This window comes from Onthophagus taurus, chromosome 7 (genome assembly GCF_036711975.1).
Source record: "Onthophagus taurus isolate NC chromosome 7, IU_Otau_3.0, whole genome shotgun sequence".
NCBI lineage: Eukaryota > Metazoa > Arthropoda > Insecta > Coleoptera > Scarabaeidae > Onthophagus > Onthophagus taurus.
In genome coordinates this window covers 6052068-6070979 of record NC_091972.1, presented here as the reverse complement: position 1 = coordinate 6070979, position 18912 = coordinate 6052068, and the positions used below count along the sequence as shown (strand labels likewise).

The window sequence follows — 18912 nt, the reverse complement described above, 5'->3', positions numbered from 1 at the left end:
ATTCTAATCAAGGGATTTGTTCTGGACATCGACGGTGCCGTTTTCGACGTCGTAAACGTAATTTGCGTGCGAAGAAACGACGATGACGACGACGACGCGTTCACGAAGTTTACACGCGCACGCAGAAAAGGGCGAAAGAACGGGCTCCAAACAGATCCCGACGCCAGATAGAAGAAGGGGCCGAAGCAGTGCTGCCTCCTCTTCTTCTTCTTCTCCTCTTTCAAAGCCATTGCCGATACCTTTTAGTTGCTACATTTGCGCACGTTATTATTAGATGGCTATTAATAAAGTCGATGCCATTTATCATTTGCAGCACCGCCGCAAAGACTTAATATGTAGATACGAGGAACCTGGAACCAGATGTCCGAATCGTTTGTTGTTGTAACCGTTGTATCGAGTGAAGTTAGGAACAACATTAATTATCTGCGACGTGGAAAAAATTCTTTAAGGAAACGTGAAATTATAATGATAAGCATCTTTTTCTAACTTATCAAGATATTAAAATTACAAAAAAGATGATGCAATTACATATACCTTAAAATTAATGAAATATGATTTAATTATTTCGTAACTAAGTTTTGATCAGATTTCTTATTTGTTGTCTTATAAAGCAAATAGGTTTTTTTTTTCAAATGAATTCTAGATGTTAGAATCATGCTACCGGAGGCTGCAACGGTTCGCGAATCTGCTGCGGTCATTGTATAGTTTAAAACCCCGAGGTTACGAGACACAACACCGTCGACATAAATTAGGTATTTAAGTGCACCATGAACAAAAAGAAATAAAAGAAAAAAATAAAATATAAAACGAAAAAAAAATTGCAGGGAATCATTGATGCCTTCACGCTACATCAACGGTTAAGGGTTTTAATATTGATGTACCGGTAAATAAGGTGCGTTAACATGATGGTTCAATAAGGAATCTTCATTCAACGGTAATCAGTTAATGTTTTTATAATAAATAAATTATTTAGTGGTAAAATACAATAACGTCTATGAATTAATAAAAATACACCAGAAAGTTTTTCCACCATATGTGATAATTATTTCGATTCAGTAAGCTTGTTGATCATCATCAAGTGATGCTTTTTAATAGCGGGAATCAATGGCATTTTCGTTGCGTTATTACAACCAATTAAAAAGTAAGCTTAGAAACCACTCAAATGAATTTTACAAAGCATATAAAAATAATATTATATTTGCAAAAATGTTTCAAAACATGCATAGAATTCTTAAATATAGTATACTCAGTATTTTGGCTGTGAGTGAAACTTGCATGTCATCAACATCTGTCTTCTCCAAATAGTATCTAGCCTTCTACCATGAGTAGGTAGGTTTCTAGCATCAGTATTTAGTCTTCTGCAAGTAAGGAGATTATTCTGCCATCAATATCTAACTTTTTGCAAGTAAGGAGAGCGTTCTGCCATCAGTACCCAGGCTTCTGCAAACAGTACATTGTCAAATACATTCAGTATCCATCTTCTCCAAGCAGTATTTACACATTTACATGTAATATTTAGTTTTCTGCCATTATTATCTAATATTTTGCAAATATCGTCGTGCACGTACATTAAAAATAATAGAAAAATACAAAAATACAGTGTTTTATAAAAATATCACATAAATCCCATTTAATTGCGATAGAAAAATAGCAGTAACCATGCGTAACCATGGCAACCAATTGTTTCAGATATCAAAAATTAATCATTGTCTATTATAAAATATCTCAAAAATTGGTTGCCATGGTTACGCATGGCTACTGGTATTTTTCTATCTCAAACGAATGGGAATTTATGCGTTACTTTTGGAAATACTGTATAAATAAGCATACAAGATACTTAACTTTTGTTTTTCATCTTCTGCATTGCGTCAACTTTTGTTATCCATCCGTTCAGGCACCTAGGTTTGGTTAACTTACAGAATACTGCTTAAAAGTTAATCTAAAGTTATATATTGACAATGTCTCTCCAGAATATTTTCTGTGTTCAGTTAATGGCATCAAGTAAAAAACATCTAATAGTTTCTATACCTCCTAATATACGTATCTTCTCTCTCGTCATTGTGCTCATTACTTATGTACAAAACGTTACTTTTGTCTTTCCATTTTCATAACATAATATTATGATGTCATATCTTATGATCACTTTTATTGTGTTATTGATGTTTTTAGAATTATACAGTTTGGTTCAGTGAACACAACATATCACTGAATCACGTTTCATATCATAAAGTTAGTGCTTCATTCACCGCGAAAGAGTTAAAATTTTATGTAAACGGTCATCTGTACATTCACTGCCAATTGGATTTGTTGAAAAAATGAAGATTACCCAATACCACAAGGAACCAGTCGTGATTTCCAGTAATGTTGATGAATCGAATTGAATTGCTACATTTTGTCGGTGATGACGAACTTCCAAAAAGTAATTTGCAGCTCCCATCATCGCAGCACCCATACCACATTGGATGCTCGATTTTAAAAACATATTTGAAAATATTGTTCTCAAGTTAAAGAGCCGAATTGACGAACAAAATCAATTAAAGGAATACCAGTTGTGAAAGATTTGCACTCTTAACTGATAAAAATTCTAAGAGAAGTTGTTTCCTAACACTAAGACTTAGACTTTTCTAGGCAGCAGATATGATCTTGGAAATGACTATATCTAAAAATTGCTCGTCGTAAAGATATTTTAACATTTATTATGGCAACCCAACAACTTTTGATTAGACTTGCCCAACTCCAATGGAAAGATTTTGACTATAGGCTTCGGAATAAAGGCGATCGCATAAAAGAAGTCTCAAGGAGATGTTTGACATTATCAATGTGATGTTTACAGGATCAATTCAAATCATTTCTGGTTCTCCCTGTATGCTCAAAAGATATGAGCCGAAACCTCAATTATGTGAGTTGATGAAGTTGCAAATCAGTTAACCGGAAATTGGTCTTTATCTATGTTTAAATATAGAACCTAATATAAGGTTGTAATTTAAGTAAACACAAACGAATAAATTAGGTTAAAAAGCTTTTAGAATTTTAAATCCTAGATTTACAATGAAGATAATCCAACAGACGTAATTATATTCCTTTTGTTACTCTACTTAGTGTCAAACGAGAAAGTGTAAACAACACATTCAATTTTTTTTTAATTGAAATAGTTTTTGTTTGAATAAATTGAATACATAATGTAATTCTTTATCCCTTTTGTGTAGAAAACGAACGAAAACCTTTTGCTTGTTGAAAGATCTTTTGGTCGTCGTCGCGATCCAATTATACGAAGAGAAAAGGAGTGCATTTAAATATCAAATCATGGGTTCTCTTCGTCGTTGTCGACGACCGGTAGCCCATTATTGGTGCAAACAGGTGGTGAGCCTGACCGCATCGAGTTAGATGGATTGCGCGCCTCACCAAATCTATATTGAAATCTAGACGAATATGCATTTAAAACGAAAGCAGAAGAGGATTCAACGAAGCAACTTTTTTTAAAGACTCCTTTTTAAAACGTTCCTTTTTTTAAATCATATCTTTTAAGAACTGATTCGAAATCAGTACGTACTTTGTGTGTGAGTGTGTAGAAATTAAAGGAAACTTTAAAACTGTTTTTGTGGAACCACGTCTTTTGGAATTTTTCTAAGCTCAACAAAGATTGATGAACGCCATTGGCAGGGTTTCTGGTTAATGCGACTGCCTCTGCACGGCGCCACAATAGTTAGGTAGCTTGGCAGCGGGAGATCGCACTAACACGCACAGAAATCCGCCGGGGACGTTCTAAAACCTGGGCTTTATTGATGCCTACGTCCCCGGTTAAAGAAATTTAATACGCGTTGCGCGTCCCGTTTTATACCCGATAAAGAACAGCTACTATCACAAAATGTTATTCGGAAGTGTCCGACTTCTCGTGTGACCAATACATTACATTTCATTTACATAATAATTAATTCTTTGTAAATGTTTTAAACATATCTTAAAACGTCAAAAGATAACAAAAAATAAAAATAACGAAAACTAATGGATTGGATCTCGCTGCTTTTGCGTTGATTAAGTCGTATAACAACAAGAACCCTTCTCGCGTCTTCCTCCACCTCATCCTCTTTTAAACTCTAAGTAAGCGTTCGCTTAATAACGACGAGAGGACAATGAGGAATGTGAAACCGTCAATTTGGGAGATGAGACCCGCGATACCACATAACCTCTTCCTCCTCCTCTCGTGTATAATACGCCCGCGTTCTAAATATTCCGTAGAAACGGTTGAATATAAGAGGAACGGTCGTCTGGGGCTCTCATGATTAATTATTGAGGGGCGTGATCGGTGATTGACAGCGCGATTGCGAGACTGCGGGTGGTCACGCGCCCCTTCTTAACCCCCCCAACCTCACCTGCGATGAGACGACCTCGTGCCGCCTTCCTTTTTTTTCTTTCGGCACCGCGGGTTTTATTGAAACTAATAAATTTATATACTGCGTGCGATCTGCGTGGGCGGTTAAATATTTTCTCCCATATTTTCTAATCGATACGTGATAAACGTGTTTCTACAGTGATTTAAATCATAATGATTAGAGAGATACATCAATAATATACAGAGTGTTGTTTCAAATGTTATAGGTATTAAAAAATCTAAGTGTTCGTAGATTTTGGACACTTTATTACACCACTCATCAAATCATTTAGGTTATGACTACATGGGGTTGAGGTATTAGCTTGGTTTTTGCAACATCGTTGGTCCAACATCCCCCTAATCCGATTTGTTTGCTTTTTATCCATAACCTTATATTTCCTTTTTTGGGTTATTTGGCAAAACGATGTTGAAGTTGCAAAAAGTGTTAAGAGTTGTTTTATTGAAATCTTTCCTGCTTTCTCTCTGCTAGTCACAATTTTATTATACATCTGGATAAGTATCTTGTTAAGAAATATAGTGTGTCCGTAAAGTCATGGTGCACTTTTAGTTAACTAAAGGTTTTCCTTACAATCGGGAAACGGTTCTAGGTTACCCCAATTTACTTATTAAATGTTATTTAATTACCCCCAATACTGCTCATTTAGTTTTTTATGTATAGGCAATTGCAGAATATAAATAGTATTAAGACTTTGAAGTCGCTCCTTTCACAATTTACCATAAGATGGAACAGTTGCGTTTTCTCTCCCTCTTGACCTGTTTTTTAATTAACTAGATATCACGCAAGGTATTTTATAGATAAAAACTTTGATTACAAATAAATGAAAAAAAGGTGTTTTTAATGAACGCTCTGTATATATAGTGTGTTAGCAATGTAATTTTTGTTGCGTTAGGTTGGAACGGTTATAAAGAAGAACGCATGCGTCTTCGGTCAGAGTTGGACTGTTAACCCCATTACTTAGTTGCGAAACGGGCCTTTAAAACCCTTTCGCGAAACGCTTTTATAAACTTTGCGGTCGCCGGACGTAAAGTTTACGAGCTTGCGCGACGCGTTCGCTCGCAGCGCCGATATTTCGCGTAGCGGCCGCCGCCGGTTGCCAATAATAATAAACGTCGCGCCGTTGTCGATTCGGCGAACCCGTTTTTGAAGCAATTATGACGCGTGTGACGACGAGTGCAACTCGCGATTGCTTCGCTCATGTGCACAATGAAATGCGAAATGTACATACGCCTGTGACACACATTTTTGATTCCACGAAAAATGATTTTTATCAATTTAAAAAAAACCACAAGACATAAGGTTGTCAATCTCTTTACGAATCACATTTAAATCATTATTTCGTGCGTTGACAGTACATAGTATACATAATAACAGTATGATTCTTCTTGTGTCTTCATTCGTCATAGTATTTCGTTCAAGTTTTGAGAGAGATGCGTCGAAAAAAGTTATTATGACAGAAACAAGCGCCGCGCCCAAAAACAAAACACTGTCATCCGAACGAACGGACGAACGCGTCTTCCTCTCGACGTGCATTAATAATTCATGCCGTTCGGAAACGTTGGTGTGTTGGCGGGACAGAGCTTTTCGTACCCGTTTAATACACTATATATTTCCCTTCCCCCTCAATCTTAAACAGTATTTTATTTGAGGCCCCATGAAGTCATCGTCCCCCGCGCTGCATCTCAACAAGCACATAAAAATATAAATCAAAATCTGCTAAATCCCAGATAAACAGTATAAACGTAATGTACAGAACACAAAGTCATCAATATGTGTGCTACGGTAGATGATTGAGGACATAAAATGGATAAAGCTTGTTGATAGCTTTTTGCTGCGATTAGCAGTTAAATTAGGAAGTAACATTACCGGCAATGTGGTAATTATTGGCTTATATGGGTTTTTTGTGGTCAAGCTGTTGGTGTGCTTATTTCACTAAGAAGTCGAATTTCCCCTCATCCACTGGAGTACTACTCTCCGACTCTACTGGAGTCCGCCACTCTTAGTACTAATCTTTTCCTTGCTTAAATCATAAAGGTAGTAAAGGTAGCATTTTATTGCAACTAAATTTCCAAGCAGTACTTTTCGTAACATAACGATCGTTGCGTGGTGATCACTAGAAATGGGTAATATTTACTGCCATATATGCTATTAACAAGAAGTTTTAAAATGTCAACATTACTGTCGCAATCACCGGTAAGGTTTCGTAGTTGTCGTCACTATAGTGTTACTCAGTGTTCCAAGTTACCAGCTTTAACCACTTCCTTGCAAAATCCTTCTTCACCCAGTCATAATATGATAACCAATGTTATCTTCTCAATGTATAATTTGAAAGATAGTGAGTTTACCTTTTTTTTATGGTCGCAGTGGGATGTAGTCCTCATAACATCTTCAACATGAATATACGGAAATCTCTGTATTCGTTTTCTGGCACTGGATGAAACTGATTCTAGCTATCTTGACTCTATTATATAGGTTTCGAAAATTAGTACTGGGAATGATCGGCAAGGCGCTTAATAAGACGCTTTTTCTTTATAAACGTTAAGCTTTTGGATTTATTATTTTATCCTTCATCAGAACATCAATGTCTATAAACAATAAAAATCTAATGAATCAATTACAAAATTTTAAGACATTAAAAAGGTACACTAAAAGAGGTTAACCTCTAAAACTTACGAAAAAGAGCGCGATCTTAATATAAACAAATCCATCGACATGGACGCTCACTGTTGGTGGTAATTGAACAAGAAACCAGCAGCAATTACAATTAAAGTGAACAATATGGACGAACAAGGTTGCAAGTCAAAACGTGAACAAAATGGTGTGACATAACCAACAATTGCATGAGTTTTCCATCCAAACCAGGAGTGCCAACGCAATGTTGACAAGGCAAAGAAGGGAACTATAAAGGAAAATAACTTCAAAAAACGCCTCTTTCTTGAAATGGTTTCTATAAACCAAGAAAGGATGACTGTAAACTCAAGAACAGACATCTAAAACCTCATATCATATATAAACATCTCCTCTCGATTAATGATGAAGGCGTGGTGGTGAGATCTCAGAGATGTTATTTTAGGGTTTGTATTTGCTCGTTGTATTTTGAGGTTATGTCGGGCTCTCTTAACACTCTTTCTATCTTCCTCTTCGGCCGTTCGTTTTACAGTTCCCTTCTTTCCCTTGTCAACATTGTGTTGGCACTCCTGGTTTGGAACGAAAACTCATGGAATTGTTGGTTATGTCACACCATTTTGTTCACGTTTTGACTTGCAATCTTGTTCGTCCTTATTGTTCATTTTAATTGGAATTGCTGCTGGTTTCTTGTTCAATTACCACCAACAGTGAGTGTCCATGGCGATGGATTTGTTTCTATTAAGATCGCGCTCTTTTTCGTAAGTTTTAGAAGTCCTCTCTTATTACTTTCTTAAAATTTTGTAATTGTTTCAATAGATTTTTATTGTTTATAGAGAATAAATGTTAAATATGTTCTGATGAACGATAAAATAATAAATCCCAAAGCTTAACATTTATAAAGAAAAAGTGTCTTATTAAGCGCCTTGCCGATAATTCCCAGTACTAATTTTCGAAAGGTAACATAGTACGGCAAATACTACCACACTACTCTATTATATAGGTATTATTCCGACAATATTTTGCCATCTAGAATAATACCACTATTTTGCTTCTTTTGCCAGAAATATGCCAAGAAATATCTAATACGTCTACATGTATGGAATGTCCAAGACGGACTCTTTAGACGCCTTCCCAACAAATCCAGCCACAGAGCGAAAAGTTCCCATTACATATATATAAACTTGCCCCAAGCGTAAATAGGTTAATTGGGATCTAACGATTTATGTAAATGGCAGACATTTCTTATACGACGAGCTTAGAAAATAGTCTTTCCAAGATTTGAAATAAAAATGAAGCAGGTTGATTGGTCAGAACTTCGGAAGGAAGTAATTTTACTAATTCAAATTGGGATTTAGGAAAACAGCACATATAAACTACTGAACTGGGAATGGCAAAACAACAGGCTACCCTGAAAGGCTCCTTCTATGTGACTAATCAGTTCTTTAGTGTTCCATTGTAGCTGGATGTTATCGCACCAAGGGACTTTATACGGTGAAAAGCTGTTTATAGACCACTATAGCTGTTTATAGTTTTTTTTGTCCTCCTCAGCTAATAACCAATATTCTGCAGTCGTTGTATGGTTGATAACTCGCTAAATAAGTGTTTCTTAAAGTTTTCTACTTTAAATTGTAAACATCTTTTTAAAATTTTCTTTTATAACTTTATTTTATGTTCTTATTATCACATATCATTTTTATTTCATTGTTTTCATTATTCCCTTCATTTAATTTATCATCTCACCATCTTATCTTGTTTCATTCCTCATCATCTCACCATTATTAAGTTGCAATAACAATTTTGACGGTTATCTTAACAGGTTTTATTACTTCCGGGAAGAGATGGGATACTTGCGGATAGTGCTTCATTGAAAGCATGTAATATAAAGTCGTGAATTATCGTCTCAAACAACCTGGCGATGTATTAAACGAAGTTTCTTCATCGTAATTGAATTTTGGTTAATTCGATAAAATTAAATTTTAATGGGAGTAATTACATCCTAGTAGTAGCACACCATATTTTATTCGACGAAACGAAAACAATTAAACCAACACCTCTTAAAATTTATTTAAGTTATTATGAATCGCTTTGAAATTGAATCCTTGGTGTTTTCAAAAGAAAGCCGCACCCTGTTTTGAGTATTTTCACACAATAAAATAATATTATGGACTAATAAATGGACTATAAATTGGAGGGAGATCTCATTTCGAAAATTTATTTTTTAGGGAGTAATTTTTCATGCGATAAAAACGTGTGATGGTGACCGCATTGTGACATGTGATTTACTTCTTAGCACGTGTTCACTGTACAAACAGAAAGAAAGGTTCTTCGTATCCGGCCGTTTTTCATCTGAATCGTTAGCGCCCGGTTGATAACCGACGCATAAACAGTAATTTAACTGACACGTGTGGTACCAATATTTTTTAATATTATTATTTTTTGGGGGGAGTTCAGAGGCCATGGGCCATTTAAAAATTCATCCATCATTCTTTCGGCTATATTTTCTCATTAAACAGGGATTCACCTTCTTATTTATTTTTTATTTTTGGTTGCCTGTTTGTTTTTTTTTTTTTCGTAAAGAACAACCCTTCAGTTTTCTTCCCTCTCTCTCTGTCTTTTTCTTTCATTCTTCAGGTATATACACAGTGGAACTGTGGGTTAATTTGAATATATTACGACGTAAATAAATCCGTTTTCTTTTATTTGAACGAGGGTGCGAGAGAGCGGTCGCGTTATTTTATTAGTACCCGTCACCACGTTTGCCACACGATTGTGATTTATTGGTTCTTCCATTGTGCACTCACGAGGTGTCTGACCATCGAGGAGGGTTTCATTCATGTTTTTGCTGTTCTTTATATGCCACACCTCACAATATTTATACACGTTTAATTGATTATTCATACCCAATTTATTTATTTTTAATAATGTTATTTCAAAAGTTATAAAAATATAAAATTGGATGATTTTTACTTGTTCTATTTATGTCAATGTTTTGACGATAACATATACAACTAAACATACAAAACGATGTCGGTAATATAGTCGGTAACTAGCTGTCCACTCACGCTTAAAGCCTGTTCTTCGTCAATGATGCTTCTATTCTGTGCGCAATTTGTCGCTCCATCTTTTCCTTGGTCATCCCAGACTTCGTTTCCACAAATCGAAGCATTTGTAATTAACCATTTACTCCCACATTTAATTCACGACTAATCTAACAATCATACACAACCTAACCAGATTGCTGTGGCTTGTATAACTGAAACACACCTAGCTGAGACATTCCGAATAGCAGGATATAATGTGTATAGAGCAGATAGACCTTCTGCCACAGCTGCCGGAGGGGTGGCGATTATAATTAAAAGACAAATTCAACATCATCAATTTAGCTGTAAAACCACCGCTATTGAAGTAACGTCAATAGTAATCCAAACAATTTAACTCCAGTTAATATCATATGTGGATACAAACAACCTAACAAAAAACTAGAAACTGACATAAGTTCAATGTTGAGTAGCTCTATACCTACCCTACTTATAGGAGATCTTAACAGCAAGAATAAACTCTGGAGATGCAGAGCAGATAATCCATCAGGACTGAATCTGGAATTATTAGCAATCAAATACGGTTTTCAAGTGCACTGCCGAATCAATTTTACCTACTTTCTAATAACCAAAAGTTTTGCCATACAGTTAAATCTGTGTGTAATCAGCGACTTAAACTCGGATCATTTCCCAGTAATCATCACCCTTGCAAAACAACCTGAATACAAACCTAAAACTCCTAAGCTGATCAATGGATTCATCAACTGGGCAGAGTTTGGAGACTCACTGAATAATCAAGAATTTAGCTTACCAACATCAGCTACTCCGAACGAGTTAAACGCAAAAATCTGCTCACTGACTTCAAAGATTAAGGAAGCAATTGTCTCTTCAACGAAACTCTTCAAAAGGAATCCTACAAGCAATTATAATCTTCCCCCTAAAAGCATCTTAGACCTAATCAAGGAAAAACGGAGGGTTCGCCGAGAATGGCAACAGACGCGTAACCCAGAAATAAAAACTACACTGAATAGACTAACTCATACAATTTCACAGGAACTAGATGCCTATAGAATCCACAATTATAGAAAACTCATCGCAAGTTCTGAAGCAAATGACCCGGACAAAGGAAAATAACGCGGACATATGAAGAAACCTACCCTATTAGTCAATAAAACACCAGTATTCTCGGACGAAGACAAAGCCAACACCTTTGCGGAATATCTGGAAGAATGTTTGCGACCGAATATCAGTAATGAGAATATTCATCCCATTATTACAATCTAACAATATAATGAATCCCATCTATTAACTCCAGCAACTACCGAGACCGACAGAATATCAGTAGAAGAACTAAAGGTAGAAATAGCTAATATAGTAATAAAACACCTTCCTGAGAAACTACTGAGTCACATCACAAGAATTTTTAATCGCTGTCTGAAAATTGGCTACGTTCCGGTAATATGGAAAAAAAAAGCGCAAATTCTAATGTTTAGAAAGCCAGGCAAAATCAATACGGACCCAGCCAATTATGGCCCAATCAGTTTCAATTCAGTCATCCATCATCGACTACAAGAAGAGTTAAGTCTCCTCAAAATAATCCCAAACATCCAGTACGGATTTAGAGAGGGACACTCCACGGTTCACCAACTGGCAAGAGTAGCGGAATATATCGAGGAAGGGTTCGAGGCTAAAAAGTTTACAGCTGTTGTTTTGCTGGATGTAGCAAGGGCCTTTGATACTGCCTGGATTGAAGGATTAAAATACAAGCTCGATCTAACGGGATTAAGCAACAATTTACTTGCCATTCTGTTCTCCTTCCTGGAGGAGAGAACTTTCTCCGTCACCATCAATGGATACTCCTCAAGCACTCGAAGAATACTTGCAGGCATCCCACAAGGTAGTAATTTATCCCCTGCTCTGTTCAACATCTTTACGCATGATATCCCGACCGACGTAAACTTCGAAATGGCAATGTTTGCGGATGACATGTTAATAATGGGACAAAACGAAATATTTATTGATGCTATTGAGACACTTCAAAGGTCAGTGTCTGGGAATGGTTATCAAAATGGGCCATTCTGCTCAATGTCAGCAAATGCCAGACCAAGATTTTTCGCTAAGACCCTATCGAAATGTTCCTTACATTATTATAAACGACCAAGAAATATAGTGGAAAGCAACAGATGAAGCCAGTAAATACCTCGGAGTTCTCCTTGATCATCGCCTCACTTGGAAACTTCACATAAACTCAAACGTCAATCAAGGATATGCCAGGCCTCGCCAATCCTATTCTCTGATCAGCAGAAAATCACCACTGCAAACTGGGTGCACTCTACTTCTTTACAAAACCCTCATCAGGCCACTAAGTACTCCTGCCCAGTTTGGAGCAATTCATCAACTTCAAACATGCGAAAAATTCAAACCCTATAAAATAAACTACTGCGGATCTCAGTGATCGCTCCATGAAGACTTAAATGTGCCAACTATCAGCGAATTTATTAAAAATCTAACTAAAAAGTTTTTTAACAATATCAGTAAGTGCTCTAGTGCGGTTCAGCATCAAGTTGTTCGCCAACAAATCCACACGCATTTAAAGAGGAAGCTTCCCCAAAACCTAATAGCATCCGATTCGAACTAGCATTTCATAGCTCGGAAGTTGCATATTCTGTAATCCATAGTATTTACATGTAATTATTTCTTTTTTTGTATCAATGCAATCACGAAAAACATTGTCATTGTTGAATTGATTTTGAAATAAATAAAAAAGAAAAAGACTTCGTTTATCTAGCGACGATTTATTTCACTAGTCTGTCTTGTCTTATTCTTTCTATGTGTGCATTCCATTCTTTCTTCAATTTATGTGTCCAATTTCTAATATCTGTTTTGTTTTAGACGTGTCAGGTCTAGTCTCAGCCGTATAGGTCATGGTCATGCTCTTATATGTTCCTCTATAAAGTATCGTTTAAGCAGCCTGCTGTTTAATTATTTTTCAATTTTTAAAATTAATTTTTTTTTGGGTTCATCGACTTCATGCTACATTTGGAAGTTAGTTCACCAATTTAGTACATAAAGAGGACACAATGGAAAACACGTGACTCGCACTTTGACATTCATGACACATAAAAATCCACTCGAAGTCAATCATTTTTGGGTAACTACAAAAAGAATCTGACGTCATTGCAATCATTAATAGGTACATTATAATTCCAAAGTGTTTCTTGAACTGGGAAGTACTTATAAGAACAAAAATACAGTCATCTCGAAAGAGATATAGAACTATTTCAAATAATATTCAATCATTCTGGTCGCGTACGCAGTTTCACCGAGAGACGTTAACGCATTTTCGCCTTCGTCGAAAGGGGGGAATCGGAGAAGTTCTTACAACCGCCGCGGCTCCCATTAATATTTATCGACCCGTAATCTATTTATTGATCTAAATAACTCCGTGTCTCCGTTTGTGGTGCACCTCTTAAGAGAGGATCTGATTTCGGAACGACTTGAATTTTTTGTTTTCTTTTTCTTTTCTTTTTTTTGAGTTGTTGTTTAAACCCGTTAGATCGGCGCAGATGTAAAGAGACTTTCTTTCTCTTTGCTATGTGGATAAAATTAGTGGGAGGCTCGAACGCGTACCCGTGTCATTAGTGATTTCTCACCAACCGTAAACGGATGATAAATTGCAAAGGCGGATACTCATCATGGTCATACGAGGAAAACATTCTTTTTTGTAATCAACATGAACTTTATCGAATAAATTATAGTATAGCAATACGAGAAATTGGTTTTAATAGAGAAATCAACTTTCTATTTGATCAAATTCTGAACATATGAGTATGATAGAGAAAAGTAGCAAATTAGATATTCATATTTAATCATCTCATTACATAAACGTCAAAAATGCTGTTGTATAAGTAGTAAGTTTCCTAAAAAAAGACTCAAATAACAATTTTAGTACAAAATATAAACAACATATCTTTATTGACGTTTAATTTGACAGCTGGTAATTAATAAATTTGTATATTTAGTTGCATATGTTGTACATCTTTTTTTATAATTTGAATTTGATTAAAACAATCTTTTTTGATTTCAGGTAAAAAATGGAGATCATTAACACCACAAGATCGTCGTCCCTTTGTAGAAGAAGCTGAACGTTTAAGAGTAATTCACATGACTGAACATCCCAATTATAAATACAGACCTCGACGTAGAAAACATAATAAACAAAGAAGTACTTCCGGTGTGACTGGACCCCGTGTTGGGACGAGTTTACCGTCTCCGAACGTGCCAAACATGTCCCCGAGATACTCCGGTTACATTCCGAATTCATCGTTATCTCCAACGATGCAACAACAAACATATAACGGTCTCGAATTTCAAGGTTCAAGCGGAACCGGAGGTGAATTTGGACAGAGTCCGGAAAAAAGATACACGCCCCCTGGTACTTTTCATAATAAATATTATAATTATGGTTATCAACATCAAAGTTTTGGGCAAAAAAGTCCGTTTTCTCTACATACGCCCGATCAATCGCCTGCACATAGTCCAGAACCGAAAAATTCTGTTTTAAAGCAACCTAAAAGTCCTCAAGATAATAAGGATGGATCAAATGAAGGTGATCCGGTTCTTCCCACGCCCGATTTATCCCCGTTGGAGCAAGAATATGAGAAAGAAAGGGCATCTAACATTCAACATACATCTAATATTAATAATTTAAGTCCAACGCAAAATTATTCAAGTTCAAGTAGAATACAGAATTATCGCCAACCTAGTAACATAACATATACAAATTCTCAAGCAATTACTTCCGTCCCAATGTCAAATGGAATGTACGTTATGTGTACTAATAAAAGTTCTGTTGAACAAGGACATGTCGTAACAGGTACTTTTTATCCGCCAGTAGCAACATCTCAAGATCAACAATTATTGGGAACAACAAATTTAAATTCAACCAATTCGAATACGGTTCAATATTATTCAAACAGTCCTATGTATTATCCAAAAGAATATTATAAAGATGAATTAATGAATCATCAACAAATGAATTTAAGTTATAATCTTAAAAACGATATGATTTTAGATAAATCTGAATATGATCTTAGTTATAAAACAAACATTCAAGAACAACAAAATTATTCTGGATACGGTTCGCCTTTAGTTCAAAACTTTATTGCACCTCATGAAGAAAGAAGTGATGTAGATAGTGACGTTGATGCTAGGGAATTTGATAAATATTTAAAATATAATAATACTGAAACGAATATGATTGATTCGAATCATAATTATCATAGAAACGATGGTTTATCCTCATCGGGTGGTGTTAGTTATAATTTTCCACCTCAACATACTTCAGTTATTTTACCGAATACTAATGTTAAACCGGAACCAATGGTCGGACATTACCCGGAAGTTTATGAATTACCCGCTCCAAACGGTATTCAAAAACCAGATGATGAATTTAGTGAAATATTGGCTAACGTGAGGAAAACATGTTATAGTAACTGATGAACACTGTTAATTTTAAATTGTGTGTTGTGCAATATGTTTTTTTTTTTAATATTCTAAAAGGTAGGATTAATATGAAAAAGAAAAACTTTTTTTTTAATTCAATGACTTTCAAAGAATATTAATAAAGAGTGAATAAAATGCGAGGTTTGATTGAAAGGAAACGAGACATCTCTTTTTTAATATAAATTATTTTTTTAAAGGATTTCTGTTTATTAACAAAAGGTATAAATAAAAGAGGTGTCTTTAGCACAAATTAATAATTAATAAAAATATTATAGTTTATTATATTCGTTATATTTAAAGAAATTTTATTTAACCATTACTTGAATTATTAAAAGAATTTTCGATTAATTTGCCATTCTTTGATTTGATAATTGAAATTGTAACTTTCTGCAAATTATGCAAAGAAAATGATATTACATTACTATTTAATGGAAAGGTCTTTGTGCCCCAAAAGCATAATATTTCTAAGTTGGTAATGGGAATTTTCGCAGAAATTGAGACTTAGAATCATTATCATACTGAAAATTTTACGTAATTTTACGAATAATATCACGTTTCCACGGTTTTGACACACAATACCATAATAGTATAGTATAACCTCATGTTTATGGTTATCTACATGTTTTTGGAAATATTCTCTAGACCATCGTCATACTAATTTTCGGCTACTATAACCTGTATATTTTATTCTCGTCCGACGAAAACACATTATTCCAGAAGAATAATGGGTTGTTTGTATACCTTGCAAATTTTAATACTTTTTTTGTACCTGAGATTCACCAATAACTATTTCAAAAGATGACTCTACTTATTGCTTCATAAACACATCAATAATTTAATGTTAACATGTTGCTGAATTCTTGCTTAATTCTCACATTATAACTGACATCATTAAAACATATCCGTAAAAATTAGAGATAATAGGAATTATACATAAAGCAAAATTAAAATGATTTGTGTGATGCGTAAATCGACTTGTAGTGTAGATTTGTGACAGAATTGAACTGAAAATTTTTTTTCTGGTTCACTTTAACACATTAATGTCAAAAACAATATTTCAAATCATGGCTCACAATATATTATATGAGTCGTCAGTATTTTGGCAAATATTTTTGGAAAATATGAATGTGTAACAATATACTTTTTTTTACAAGAGTACAAATATGATTTGGGCGTCTTGTTGGCAAAAACTTGACATCTGCGTCTTGCTGCATCAAAATAACGTGTCGTCTGAGAGACAATTTGGTGATTTGGTATTGACTCTTTTTTTGTGCCATTCAGCATCATTACAGAGACTTTTCAATAAACCAGAATATTAAAGGACTTTTACACAATGCCTTTATAATTTGAAATTGGGCCAATTCTAAACTCATTTGTTAAAAAATGACCACACTCTTGTCTTTCTAATTTACTCCAACCACATTAGCTCTGTAGCATCTATTAGTTTACACAGTTCTCTAGTTTCAGTGTTGTGCTCGATAGGTTTTTGCAAATTCCATCTCGGCGTTTAGATATACCTTTCACCTTTCATATCAGTCTCCTGCATTTGTATTTAATATTTGTATTTAGAAATAACATATTTACAAAGAGTGATAACATGGGATATCGGCGAGTTAATTGTAAGTTAGGTTGGGTTAGAAACCAGATGAAAACCACTACAAAACGAAAACCGTGCAAAAATGACAAACTTGAGTTTTGGCAAAATCGAAAAAGTAAGTTTTAGGATGCACACACATTAACAATACAATGATTATTGAGCTTTATCGATAATTCCTACAATTTCTATCTTAATTCATTATTAGTTAACCCAAGTCCCATCTAACTGAATATGCAATGCAAATTAATAAAAATTGGATTAAATCAAAGTATATTCAAACTTTATTTTAAACGTTGATATCAAAATTCTCTTAATAATTCATGAGTTTCTGTATATAAATTTTAGTTAAGTTTTTTTTTTAAACGGAAACAAATGTGCCTTAAAAGAGAGCAATTTTAAATTATACACGTTTAAATTAAAAAAGAAATTAGTACATACATTTATAATAATAATTTTTCTATGTTATTCCACTTATTACTTTTATAAAAATACTTGATATGGATTATATTCTTAATATTTAATGTTCGAAACCATATCGAAAGTTGTTTATTTGTTTTATTATTTCCTGTTCAAGATCTCAATGAATTAAATGTAAATTTTTTTCGTATTAGAAACGGTCCAATAAAAATAATAATTATTAAAAAAGACTCTCAAACACCGTCGCCGTTGGCCAGTAGTAAACGAAAAAAACGAACTTATTTATAATTGAATAACGAACAATATATCTGTGAAAGTGATATTTTTAAATACAATGTTATTAAAATGATTAAAATGTTTTTTTTATATTACTCAGTGCCTTCAAAGCAACAAAAAAATATATATAAATAAATAAACTATTTTTTTTAAATAGAATACTCCGTATGTATCTTATAATAATCGAGATAAATTATTTAAATTTAACTCTAAAGTTGTATATAAACGATCCGAGTATATTTTGTTACGTTTCTATACAAATTGTACAGAGGTTTAGTTTTTTTATAAATAAATATTAATAAGCAAGATTCCTATTTTGTAAAAATAAATTTTAAAAATTATTAATAGTGCCTTTGAAAAAAAATAAAATAAAACAAATATCAGACTGATGTAGCAAATAATTTGTTAATTAAACACTGCGATAATCACAATAATTAAGAAAAAATTTTAAATTAACACATCACCTTAAAAAAATTACATTGCAAATAAAGAAAATATATATATATTTGTTACATAAAGAACCAAAGTTTGTAAATCTTGTAATATAATTATTTTACTTTTAAAATCTTATAAAACGAATATAAACGTGAACGTTTATTATTATTTTTCTTTTTTTTTCGATTTTCGATTTCTTTCTATTGTTTTTCTTTATATTTGTTTTTCCTTATATTTTTTTTCCGTTTAGTTTTGAATATATCTGTATATTATAAGTAAATATGGGACAAATACAATCTTTTTAAACATTAACCTTCGTTTTATTTCGACGCCAACCCAACCTCATCAAACAAAACCTACACAGTATCTCTACATGATTTACTCTAATTACACGTATCTTTTCGTCACGGTAGGTTAATCATGTGGAAGAACGCGCAGTCATGAAAACACCAAAAGGTGTCTTGAAATTCTAAAATAATTCTTTAAGAAGATAATTATTGTATGTATGTTGTTTCATGTGGGGGTGAATTCTTTCACAGCACCTACTCCCCTTTGTACATCCCTACAATTTACAGTTCATTCATGGGTCAGAAAACCATCCCCAGGTTTTAATGAACGTTTATATAGA

General features: G+C 34.1%; 1 protein-coding gene and 2 long non-coding RNA genes across 5 annotated transcripts in view; 2 read left to right on the top strand and 1 right to left on the bottom strand.

The window, feature by feature from the left end:
* LOC111418888 (Sox box protein 15) overlaps positions 1-18596 on the top strand; it is an 86918-nt gene extending 68322 nt beyond the window's left edge. For all 3 annotated transcript variants that reach the window (XM_023051591.2, XM_071197349.1, XM_071197348.1), the window contains one exon: positions 14142-18596. In XM_023051591.2, coding sequence (XP_022907359.1) covers positions 14142-15553 — 1412 coding nt within the window. In that variant the 3' untranslated portion in view covers positions 15554-18596. The remainder of the gene's footprint in view (positions 1-14141) is intronic.
* Positions 5684-7317, bottom strand: LOC139430403 (uncharacterized). Its single transcript, XR_011640890.1, has 2 exons — positions 7062-7317; positions 5684-6973 (listed from the first exon to the last, which is right to left on the bottom strand). It is a non-coding gene; the product is annotated as an uncharacterized lncRNA (long non-coding RNA).
* LOC139430404 (uncharacterized) lies at positions 7637-9004 on the top strand. Its single transcript, XR_011640891.1, has 3 exons — positions 7637-7774; positions 7850-8016; positions 8078-9004. It is a non-coding gene; the product is annotated as an uncharacterized lncRNA (long non-coding RNA).
* Positions 18597-18912: the final 316 nt, after the last annotated feature.